This window comes from Herpailurus yagouaroundi, unplaced genomic scaffold (genome assembly GCF_014898765.1).
Source record: "Herpailurus yagouaroundi ecotype Mexico unplaced genomic scaffold, PumYag 142, whole genome shotgun sequence".
NCBI lineage: Eukaryota > Metazoa > Chordata > Mammalia > Carnivora > Felidae > Herpailurus > Herpailurus yagouaroundi.
In genome coordinates, this window is record NW_024412397.1 from 41,288,491 (window position 1) to 41,301,457 (window position 12,967).

Genomic DNA, 12,967 nt, shown 5'->3' on the forward strand with positions numbered 1-12,967 from the left:
TTATTTATTTATTTATTTATTTATTTATTTATTTATTTATTTATTTATTTAGAGAGGGAGTGAGTGTGAGTTGGGGAGGGACAGAGAGAGGGAGAGAGTGAATCCCAAACAGGCTCTGCACTGACAGTGCGTAGTGCAACATGGGGCTTGAACACATGAACCGTGAGATCATGACCTGAGCCGAGATCAAGAGTCAGATACTTAACCGACTGAGTCACCCAGGCTGCAGCCACCCTGATTACTGCAGCTTTATAATAAAACTTGAACTCTGGAATTGTGATACCTCCAATTTTGTTCCTCTTTATTCAAGCTTGCTTTGGCTATTCAGGTTCTGTTGTTCCATATAAATTTTAGGATTATTGGTTCTAGTTCTATGAAAAATGCTGTGGTATTTTGAAAGGGATTGCATTAAATTTGTAGATTGATTTGGATAGTATAGACATTTTAACAGTATTTGTTCTTTCAATCCATGAGGATGGATTGTCTTTTCATTTGTTTGTGTTGTTTTCACTTTCTTTCATCAGTGTTTTACAGTTTTTAGAATACAGGTCTTTTATCTCCCTGGGTAAGTTTATTCCTAGGTATTTTATTATTTTTGCGACAGTTGTAAATGGATTTTTTTTCTTATTTGTCTTTCTGCTATTTCATTATTGGTGTATAGAAATGAAGTGGATTTATATCCTGCAACTGTACTGAATTCATTCATCAGTTCTAGTAGTTTTTTGGTGGAGTCTTTCAGGTTTTCTATGTATAGTATCATGTCATCTGCAAATAGTGAAAGTTTTACTTCTTCCTTGCCTATTTGGATGCCCTTTATTCCTTTTTGTTGTACGAGTGCTGAGGTTAGGACTTCCACTGCTGTGTTGAATAAAGGTGGTGAGAGTGGACATCCTTGTCTTGTTCCTGACCTTAGGAAAAAAACTCATACACTGAGTGTGATGTTTGCTGTTGGTTTTCATATAAGGACTTTATTATGTTGAGGTTTGTTCCTCTAAACTTACTTTGTTTGAGGGTTTTAATCATGACTGGATGTTGTACTTTGTCAGATGCTTTTTCTGCATCTATTGAAATGATCACATGGTTTTTATACCTTTTGTTGATGTGATGTATCACATTGATTTGCAAATATGAACATAAATGATTTAAGAAAAAAAATTTTTTGTAACGTTTATTTATTATTGAGAGACAGAGAGACACACAGCATGAGCAGGGGAGGGGCCGAGAGATGGAGAGACACAGAGTCTGAAGCAGGCTCAAGACTCTGAGCTGTCAGCACAGAGCCTGACGCGGGGCTCGAACTCACAGACTGCGAGATCATGACCTGAGCTGAAGTCAGACGCTCAACCGACTGAACCACTCAGGCGCCCCCAAAATGATTTTTGTTAATGTTGCTTGAATAAACAAATTAATCAAATCTTGGACTTGGTAGCGTTTAACCTAATAACTGACCACATGGAGAAAATAGGTGAGGAATCAAACAAAAATAAGTAAAACAATAGTGTAAGATGTAACAGTGTTTATAAAGTTTACTTAAAACTCTTTAAGAAATGAGCATATTTAAGGGGTGCCTGGGTGGCTCAGTAGGTTAAGCATTGGACTTCGGCTCAGGTCATGATGTCATGGTCTGTGAGTTCTGGCCCCACATGGGGCTGTGTGCTGATGGTGTGTAGCCTGCTTGGAATTCTCTGTCTTCCTCTCTCTCTCTGTCCCCCCACACTCTCTTTCTCTCTCTCTCAAAATAAATATACTTAAAAAAAAAAGAGAGCATATTATATATGAGTAGATGTTACTAATTAGGAGTTAGTCTTTTGTGTTCATTAAAATAACCTTAGATGTTTATAAATACTAACCTAAGAAAACATGATTTGTAGTAAGCTTATGGCAGATAACTTTTGAATGTAGAAAATTGTATTTTTAAAATATCACTGTTCAGAATGACCTTCAAGTTAGTAATCTGTGCAATTTTAAGGCCAATTTTGATATAAGGATTAGAAAATTAAAATAAAAAACTTTGCTATTTCCCAGCAAAAGCATTCCATCTTATAATTTCACAGTAAGAATATTTTAATTTATTATTATTATTATTTTTTAGAGACAGAGAAGGAGGGGCAGAGTGTGAGGGATAGAGAGAATCTTAAAAGCAGGCTCCACGCCTGCCGCAGAGGCCAACACAGGGCTCAATTTCATGACTGTGAGATTATAACCTGAGCCGAAATCAAGGGTCAGATGCCTAACCAACGGAGCCACTCATATGCCTCTATTTTATTATTTTTAATAATGGTATTTTATTATTTTTAATTATTGATGATAATAGTCCATGAAGAAAAATCAGCTGATTGTGTGTTTTTACAAAGATTTTGCTCAAGAATCAATTAGGCATCACTGCCCCTCATGTTATCTCCAATTGAAATATCTCAATGGTACTACTAGATGGAAAACACTTAAGTATTCCCAGAAGTAGCCGTAAATTAAAACACACATAACCACAGTTTGCAATGAGGAAAGAGAAAGAAATATGGTGAAATGTATGTATTCTTTTGTGTTCATAGCAAGTTTTATTTGTTAACCAGCAGCTGGTTCAAATATACCATTTAGGTTCTAGTGTTTTGTGTATAGAAAATGTGACTTTGCACTGTATTCTTACCGTGAAATTATATGATGATCAAAAGTTTTGAATACTTATGAGAATTCTTTGAAGTTTTCTTTTTAACCTTTTTGGTAAGTGGAAAACAAGAACATGGATTTCTTTTTATTCACAAACTAGAATTGGAACTTTTATTTAACACATGGTTACTATGATGTATTAAGATATTATTGTAGTGCTAATTATATTTTTCTTTTCTTTTTTTCTTTAGGAATATGGTATTGGCTGAAAGATGTGTATTGCTTAGTGCTGAAATCTTAAAAAGCCAAAGCAAATATTCAGAGGCCGCAGCTCTCCTAATACGGTTGACCAGTGAGGTACTGAAAATGTATTTACTTTAATGACACTATAAATTTTAAAAAGTGTGTCTTTTTTCTTGAAAGGGTGTGCAAAACATAAAAGTAGAGGAGAATTTCCTTTTGGGAATTTACACTATGCTACTTTAGCTATTTGTTGAATTAATTTTAAATGTGATATTTCATAAATATTTTGAGAATTTATTTTATTTCTAAGTTTTAAGTCTATGCTATTATTAACCACAAACATATATTGTACATCTCCTGTGAATTAGATTCTGACTTATGTGTAACTGTGTATTTATTTACATTATTTTTCTTTAAAAATTTTTTACTTTGAGTATAGTTGACATACAATGTTACATTAATTTCAGATATACAACACAGGATTCAACTTCTCTATACATTATACTGTGCTCACCACAAGTGTAGTTACCATCTGTCACATACAGCACTATTACAGTATCATTGACTATTCCCTATGATATGACTTATTCCATAACTGGAAGCCTGTATCGCCCATTCCTTTTCATCCATTTTTGCCCATTTCCCCAACCCTTTCCCTCTGGCAACCATCAATTTGTTCTCTGTATTTATAGCTCTGATTCTGCTTTTTATTTATTCATTTGTTTTAAGTTTCTATATATGAATGAAGTTATATGGTATTTGATATTCTCAGTCTGACTTGTTTCACTTCACATAATATCCTCTAGGTCCATCTATATGTTGTTGCAGATGGCAAGAGTTCATTCTTTTTTATGGCTGTGTAATATTCCCTTTTGTATATAAGTATCCATTTGTCTACTAGTGGATGCTTCGGTTGCTTGCGTACCTTAGCTGTTGTAAAGCTGCAATAAACAAGGGGTGCATACATCCTTTCAAATTAGTGTTTTTGTATTCTTTGGGAAAATAAATACCCAGTAGTGTGATTAGTGGATCATAGGGTAGTTCCATTTTTAACTTTCTGAGGAACTCCATATAATTTTCCGCAGTGGCTGTACCAGTTTGCATTCTCAGCAGTGCACAAGGTTTCCCTTTTTTCCACATCCTCACCAACACTTGTTGTTTCTTGTGTTATTGAGTTTAGCCATTCTGACAGGTGATGTCTCATTGTAATTGTGATTTGCATTTCCTTAATGATGAGTGATGTTGAGTATCATTTCAAGTGTCTGTTGACCATCTGTATGTCTTCTTTGGATAAATGTCTGTTCAGGTCCTCTACACCACTTTCAATGGGATTGTTTATTTTTTGATGTTGAGTTAGTTTAAGTTCTTTATATATTTTGGCTATTATCCTCTTATTGGGTATATTATTTGCAGATATCTTCTCCCATTCAGTAGCTTGCCTTTTTGTTGACAGTTTTTTCACTGTGCAAAACTTTTTATTTTGATAACAGTCCCAATAGTTTATTTTTGCTTTTGTTTCCCTTGCCCTATACAAAAAAAGAGACATATCTAGAAAAACATTGTCATGGTCGATGACAGAGAAATTACTGCAATCTCTTCTAGGATTTTTATGGTTTCAGATCTCACATTTAGGTCTTTAATCTATTTTGAGTTTATTTTTGAGTGGTGTAAAGAAAGTGGTCCAGTTTCATTCTTTTTGCATGTAGCTGTCCAGTTTTCCCAGCAGCATTTATTTAAGAGACTTTTCCCCATTGTATTTTATTGCCTCCTTTATCATAGATTAAATAGATAGATCCTTGATCATATAAGGATGGCTTTTATTTTGGAGATGTCTATTCTATTCCATTGGTCTGTATATATCTCATTTTTGTGCCAGTACCGTGCTGTTTTGATTTTTAAAGCTTTGTAGTGTATCTTGAAATCTGGGATTTCAAAGAACAGCTTTGTTCTTTTTTCTCAAGATTGCTTTAGCTATTCAGGGTCTTCTGTGGTTCCACAAATTTTAGTATTGTTTGTTCTATTTCTCTGAAAAATGCTATTGGTGTTTTGATGGTAATTGCATTGAATCTGTAGATTGCTTTGGGAAGTATGGTAATTTTAACAACAGTAATTCTTCCAGTATATTAGCATGGATTAACTTTCCATTCGTTTGTGTCATCTTCAGTTTCTTTCATCAGTATTTTACAGTTTTCAGAGTACAGGTCTTTCACCTCTTTGGTTAAGTTTATTCCTAGGTATTTTATTCTTTTTGGTGCAGTTGTAAATGGAATTGTTTTCTTATGTATAACAATATTTAAAGCAACATACATGTGCATCATTCTCATATACAGTTGATACTTAAAATGAGTAATCACTGAGGACTTTTTAATCTTGTTTTCACTAGTATGAACTTTTAAAAACAATAATCTTAAGCATTGAAAATAATCTATATTATGAATATTTCAAAAGACAGAAAAAGTAATCCATTTATAGTTGCTGGTGAAGGTTTACAACAGATATTATTAAGTTGCATTGACTCCTGGCTTGTAAAGTACAATGGTAGTGATTTTGTGAGTATGGTTAAAGATAGGCTTTTTTTTTTTAGATGAATGCTTAAGAGCAAAAGAACAAAATCAAGCGCCTCCTTTGTTTGCCTTTTAAATGTTAATATACCCTATGGTTTTAATCCTTGGACTGCTGTACTTTTTACTCTACACATTTTTGGGTGTTGTCAGTTCTTAGTGATGATTTTTACTCTTAAATCTGTCTTCAACACTGATCTCTTTGAGGTTTATAGATTTGTAATGCCAGCTGCCTTTTAGACTTACCTACTTGGATATTTCTAAAGCACCTTAAGTTAACATATCTAAACACAGAAACTTTCTTACCTTGTTGATCATGATTTAAAATTATGGTATAACCCTCTAGCTCCTTGTTTGTTCAGCACAAAACTGAGAGGTGCCTGTATTCTCCTATCACTAATCCAGTTGGGTGTTTTTTGTTTTTGTTGTTTTCTTTCCGTATCTCCAAATAATTTACTCCCTCCACTTTAAGTCCTTCCTACTGCTGTCTTGGTTCATGTCCTTAATGTCCTTCTGGACTGTGGCCCTTTTCCTCTTTGTTCACCTTGTCTACAAGTCCTTATATCAGTCTTGTCCTAAAGATAGTTATCTGCAGTGCCCCAGGTTATCCTGTGTCTCTATCCTCCCCTCTCATATAATGCTGGAAGACCTGACTTGTCATGTAATACTGGAAATCATATTTAAGTTCCTGAGGGTAGGGAACTGTGTTGTCTTCTACATTTTTGTCTTTCTTGCCTAGCACTGGCCTTGGCACATGGTATATAATTTACCTGTATTTGTTGAGCTGAACCATTAATTATTCTAAAAAGGTTAACTAATTAGGTTAAGGGATGATATTAACAATGTTGAGTAATTGATATTGCATTGACAACTGATCAATATGAATAGTTGCTAGACATAAATTATTTGGTAGAGCTGAACATGTAGACACTTGAGGGCGATGATGTTCCGTATTGTAATAAATAATCTTAACGTGGGTTTGAATATATTGCTGTTTTTCAGTCTAGGAATTATCAGTGAATATAAAGGGAATTTATGCTTTAGGAGCTTGAATAAAAATTATCTAGCAAAAATTCTTCTGGCTTTATTTTTTGGACTGCAAATTTATGGGCAAGTGGATCTTACTATTGTTAGGCCCTGGGATTCTCAGGATGACAGAGCAAACCCAGCTAGTGATACAGTATGCCACATTTACCACCACACAAGACAGCGTGTCTGAATTTGGTGCTTAAGATATGATGCTTTTCTTCTACTTATGTCTTTGTTTCTGTGCTGAACATTTATTCTGGTCTTAATAGCCCATTTGTTACTGCATTTAAACACAGTAAATCAGTTTTTTGTTTTTTGTTTTTTTTTTACTATCTGGGATAGTAATAGTTTTTACAAGGTTCTTCACCTTGGCAGGAACTGTTCCTGTGGTAAACTCATCAGCTCATAGCACCTTTCCTGCTAACTTCATAGTTACCCAAAGAAAAAATCTGAAAGCCATCCTTGAGATTTGATTCCTTTAAGTTTGTGCCACCAGTACCTGTATCAGTTCTGTAGTATCAGATATTTTTTTCTTAGTTCCTTATGGAGCGTATGTAATAGACTTGTTCATATCATAGATGTGAACTACCACTAAAATAAAATTTTATTCAATTCATTCAAAGCCTCTGCTTTCTAGATAAAACTGTCACTTTGTGAAATTCTTTCATTTTTCTTCCATCGACACTGATGGCAGTTGTGATTCTTTGCGGGGCTATTTTTTTGGTTTCAGGGGAATGTTTTTTCTCCTTTAGGTGTCACTATAAGCGATAGGGACTACTAAAGAACAAAGTTGCAGTGAGCCATGAGTGTAGGGCATTCAGCACAGCAAATTGATTCTTTTTCAGACAACTGCCATACTGGATTCAAGAGTCAAATTTTGCTTCAACTAAATTAATAATATGCCATGGACTTCCAAGTCTCTTCTAAATTGGTCAGCCTTTGAGTATTAATTTTGACTGTGCTGAGGGTTTACTGTCCTGGTCTCAATTGGGTTATACATTAGAATCATTTACATACCATCAAAGATTCGAAGGCGTGTTCCTTATCTTAATCAAAATGTCCAGGATTGCTGCCCTTCCAAGTTTTTGAGTTTAATGAAGCCTCATAGGCAATTAAAAAACATATATATGTATTTATGCTGTATGTTTGTATGTGCCAGCGTGTGTTCGCTTGCACATACTAGGTATAGACTTAATTTATAGCACTTAAAAAAACCTGTGAAATACTATTGAGAAGCCTAAATAAAATTCTGAAATAGAAGAAGTAATTAGAGGGAATTGCTCTTCCAGATATTAAAATGTTACAAAGCTACAGAAATTGAAACTTTTTACAGTGATAAAAAGAGACAGAGTAATGGAATAGAATGAGAATTTAAATACAACATATGATTAGGTATCATTAAAACTAGTGGGGAATGTTAGGTTATTCACCAAATAGTATTGTGACATCTAACTGTTTGAGGTTGGATTCCTGTCTTACTTGTTACATGATAATATAATTATAGCTTGATTAAGTTATAATATGGAAAAACAACCTAACAGAATATGTAGAAAAACATTTTTTTTTAATCTAGGAATGATATCATCCTTTCTTAGTTTGATGCAGTATTTTGAAGCTATAAAGGCAAAAGATAGTATGCTTGACTACTAAATAAACTCTTTCATGTAAAAACTGGGAAATACTAATGCAAATGTATGACAAAGACCTAATATTGATTAAGCATACAAAGGGCTTTTAGAAACCCCATGATCACAAAAACCCATTCACAAAAAAAATATAAATGGGTGATTCACAGAAAAAATACAAAGATCGTTAAACATACGAAAAGATTACCAGCCTTACTAGTAAATGTATGTTGAGCAAAGTGTTTTTTTTTTTTTTAATTAAAGAGGTAAAAAAAAATTTAAATGATTTTTGGCTGAGTGGAATAGAAAACATACACTCCTTCTCTGTTGAGATGACTATATGTTGGTATTACTTTTTTTTTTTCTGTTGGCTAGAAATTGAACTATATACATAGCTTTCATTAACCGGTTCTACTTGCGGAAATGTGTCTAATAAAAATGTATAATTACTCAAAAATGATTTTGTAAAGATGTTTATCAAAGTATTTTTTTGTAGTAACAAAATTCTGAAGCAATATTAAATCAGTTGGACACTGTATTAATAAAATTATGGTGTATTTATATAACAGGATACAATGTATCTTTAAAAGAAACAAGAGATGTAGGTGTCTTGAAAGATGTCCGTGATATTATTGTAAGTCAAAAAATGAGATAAAGAATATTCTGTATAATACCATTTATGTATAAAAAAGTATGTGTATTTTTAGAAAACTATTACATAAAAACAAATATGGAGCGAGAGAAATGACAAACACCAACACCAAGCTGGTAACTGTAGGTACCTCTGGAAAGTCAGATGAGGCATGGGGTAGGAAAGAAAGATGTTCACTTTTTTTTTTTTTTTCTGAACATTTATTCTTTTAGAAAAAAGTATTTTTAAAGAAAACATTTTCCTAAAAAATAAAAAAAGTATACTCCCTAGGTGCCTTAAGTAATTCTGATGTAAACCCTTGGATAAGAACTGCTTGTTAATTGTACATTCCTGATTTTCCCACTTACTAGCTTTGGGATCTTACTTAGAAAAAAACACCTGATCAGATACTTAGTTTTTGTCACAAGGGGATTGAAATAATATCTGCCATTTACTGGATGCTTTCTAGACTTTTTCCTCAGATCTGTTTCCACTCCAATTTTGTGATTGCTGCAGAGATAGTTATAATCACTGACTACACTGATTATGAGCACTATTTGATGTAACTATAATTTGTTGACATTATTGCATTTAAAGTAAATGTTTTCTGTTTTCAACTTTCCCTGGGGAAAATAATGGCAGCAGAACACATGGAAGGGCATGGTAAGTTCAGCTTGAGAACAGCTGAAAACCTAGAGAAAGTTTTGGTGAAAATGTTGTTGATGCTTGATCAGCAACCTTCACTACTTTCTCAGTTATTTGTAAAGTGATGATGGCTCTTTCATTTGAAAGGTTGTCCTTATGGGTGAGGATGTAAATGCGGTATGTGGTTTTTGTAGACACTGTTGTAAGAGTCTGTTGAAGTGGAAACTAATTTGAGTTGACCATTTACTAATAATACTAATAGTAGGTGATAATCTTCTAAGGGAAAAGCCTTCTAAATTTTTTAATGAAAAGCAGTCATTTTGACATTCTTGAATTAAGCAAAAATTGAGAATTGCTTTTAAATCCAGTAAAGTTAATAGAGGATAAAGTAGTAGACTGGATTATTTCATAATCTACACACATTCTCTTTTTATCTTTCCTTTTTTCTTGGATGGAAATAGGCTATTGGATGTCACCGATCAGTTTCCAGAAGAAATTAGATAATTGTGAATCTATTGTTTTCTGCATTCTCTTTTCTGGTTTATCTTTATTCAGTATACCTGTATTAAATCCTCAGTTTATATACTTTTTTCTTTGCCATTTGAAAAAGGATTACATTTCTTTTGTATATTTTTGAGACAGAGAGAGAGCATGAGCAGGGGAGGGGCAGAGGGGGAGGGAGACACAGAATCCAAAGCAGGCTCCAGGCTCTGAGCTGTCAGCACAGAGCCTGACGTGGGGCTCGAACTCACGGAGTGTGAGATCATGACCTGAGCTGAAGTCGGACGCTTAACTGACTGAGCCACCCAGGCGCCCCGAAAAGGGATTACATTTCTTCAGAGATTTATTACAGGGTACATATCATAACCACACATTTGGCTTTATGAAAAACAAAAGAAAATATTTCATGGTAGAGAATGTTTTGAAGGATTTTAAGAAAAGTTCATGCTTATTGGAAGAAAGAATCATCAAGATTAGATTGCCCCTTGATCTCTTCCCTCAGATACTCTTAAGTTAATTTGAATATGCTTATATTGTTTTTAGAAAGTAAATATTTTTTTACCAGTTATCTTTTTACTTTTAATTTTGTGAAACTAACCTTATTTTCTCTTAAACATTCAATAGGATTCTGATCTTCGAAGTGCACTTCTTTTGGAACAGGCGGCACATTGCTTTATAAACATGAAGAGCCCCATGGTTAGAAAATACGCATTTCATATGATACTGGCAGGACATCGGTTTAGTAAAGCAGGGCAAGTGAGTGCATTTTATTTAACAAATAAATTATTTTAATTTTTGTTACAGTTATGTATTTTATAAATGTATGTCATTTGTCAATTTTTTATGATTTAAAATTAATCCTAAAAATGGAAGTAAATTTTGTTATATTGGTAAGGGCATGAGATTTGGAATTAGGTAAATGTGGGCTTCAGTCTTGATCTTCTACTCACAACATGACCTGGGTTACTTCTCTGAGCCTCAGGTTTTGTATTTATAAAATTTGAAAATTCTCCCAAAGTTTTGTGAGCTTAAACCAAAGTATATATGTGAAAGTTCCAATATACTGAATGTATTCAACCAGTTTTAATTATCCTTTATCCTTCACAGTGGTTGGACTGTCCCTACTTCAGCTCTAGTCTTCTGTTACCTCTCAAAGTGCCTTATAATGATATTTACTAAATATTTAATGAGTAGAAATCATCTCTCTCTCGTACCTGGAAGCAGTTGGGTTGGAGAGATCTTTAATTTAGATCGATTAATTTAGAGCAGTTTCTCCAGCCCCAGTTGCCTCTTTAAGCATTAGTTGGAGGGACTTTGCTGGAGGCAGAGTGGTAGCGGTAGTAAATGGTGGATAGAAATGTGGATTGAAGAATCCTCCCTGTGTTCCTATCTGTCTCTGTCTCTGTCTCTGTCTCTCTCTTTCAAAATAAAAAACTTAAAAGTGTTCTGTTCAAAAATTTACAAAATGCATAAAGTATGTGGTTCCCTTTGCTTGGGAGGAAAATTATATACCTCATTGTGAATGGTTCATTGTCTCTTATTAAAAACAAGTCATTCTTTTTCCACATCTTTGTCCACTTTTGTGAATGGTTTCATTTGTGAACATGATGATGTCATTGGAACTGGAAATAGCCATGCATATTTCATCTTCTGAAATTGTAGGGCATGTTGCTTCTAGGAAATGCATAGCAAATTAAAAATGGCTACATTTGTGGTAGGTTGACATACATTTACTATTTGGCTCAGTAATCTAACTGTAGTTATATCATGGAGTTAATGATTCCAGGGTACCCGGTTTTGTATTTTGCGAACATTCTATATAGACCCAGAACCTCTTTCTCAGACAGTATGTAGCAGCTGAAAGCATGACTAGAAATGCTTTTCTGTTGGAAAAGCAAATGCATATCCTATTGAAATTGGTCAAGAACAGTATCTTCCTTGGAAGGTAGGACGTAGAACACAAACAGTTGTGACTGAGGCCAAATTGTTTCTGAGAAACACCAACTTTTCATGACATTTCCATTAAAATGTGTGTTGTTGGCAAGGATGAGAGGACAGTAGAGGAGATATGTTTGTATAGTAATGCCATTTCTCAGTCCTCCCTGAGAATTTGTGCTGGATTGCTTATCTTGTCCCTAGAAATTTTTCCTTTTTACTTTTTTTTTTATTTTTTAAGAGAGAGAGAGCCTATGCATGAGAGCGCAAGCTGGGCAGAGGTAGAAAGGGAGGGAGGGAGAGAATCTCAAGCAGGCTCCATTCCCATTGCAGAGCCTGACATGGGGCTTGATCTCACAACTGCAAGAACATGAACTGAGCTGAAATCAAGAGTTGTATACTCAACTGACTGAGCCACCCAGGTGCCCCTAGAAATTTTTTATAGGTTTTTTTTTCCCCCATTAGATTTCCATTATGATTATCAACTAGTGAAAGGCATTTAAAAAAAAGGAACTGGCATTACCAAAGATTAAAATTAGTAAATTTTTTTTATGATAATTAGTAAAAAAAATTTTTAAGGAAGTGCTGGGGAGAGGGTGCCTGGGTGGCTCAATCAGTTGTGTCCGACTCTTGATTTCATCTCAGGTCATGACCTCACAGGTTTGTGAGTTCGAGCCTTGGCTTCAGGCTTCATGCTGACAGTATGGAACCTGCTTGAGATTCTCTCTCTCCAGTTCTCTCTCTGCCCCTCCTGCTCTCACTCTCAGAATAATAAATAAACTTAAAAAAAAAATTGCTGGGGTGGGTATATGTATATGTGTCCAAGTATACCCCTAGACAGTCTTTCAATTCTTACTTTAAAAAAGCAGACTTTAAATCCTTTTTACCTTTAAAATTTTTTTTTTCAACGTTTATTTATTTTTGGGACAGAGAGAGACAGAGCATGAACGGGGGAGGGGCAGAGAGAGAGGGAGACACAGAATCGGAAACAGGCTCCAGGCTCCGAGCCATCAGCCCAGAGCCTGATGCGGGGCTCGAACTCACGGACCGCGAGATCGTGACCTGGCTGAAGTCGGACGCTTAACCGACTGCGCCACCCAGGCGCCCCCCTTTTTACCTTTTAAATCTCATTGGATGTTTTTCCAAGAAATCCTAAAAATGTACTTGAACTCAGCATTTTGACATATTCAATT

At 34.5% G+C, this 12,967-nt stretch overlaps 1 protein-coding gene across 5 annotated transcripts in view; it reads left to right on the plus strand.

Moving 5' to 3' along the window:
* The window catches only part of TRAPPC8 (trafficking protein particle complex subunit 8), an 83,673-nt gene that overhangs the window by 31,619 nt on the left and 39,087 nt on the right, over positions 1-12,967 (plus strand). For 2 of the 5 annotated variants that reach the window (XM_040479148.1, XM_040479149.1), the window contains exons 11-13: positions 2,856-2,961; positions 9,336-9,356; positions 10,464-10,595. In XM_040479148.1, coding sequence (XP_040335082.1) covers positions 2,856-2,961; positions 9,336-9,356; positions 10,464-10,595 — 259 coding nt within the window. The remainder of the gene's footprint in view (positions 1-2,855; positions 2,962-9,335; positions 9,357-10,463; positions 10,596-12,967) is intronic. The other 3 variants (XM_040479151.1, XM_040479152.1, XM_040479150.1) reach the window with 2 other exon arrangements.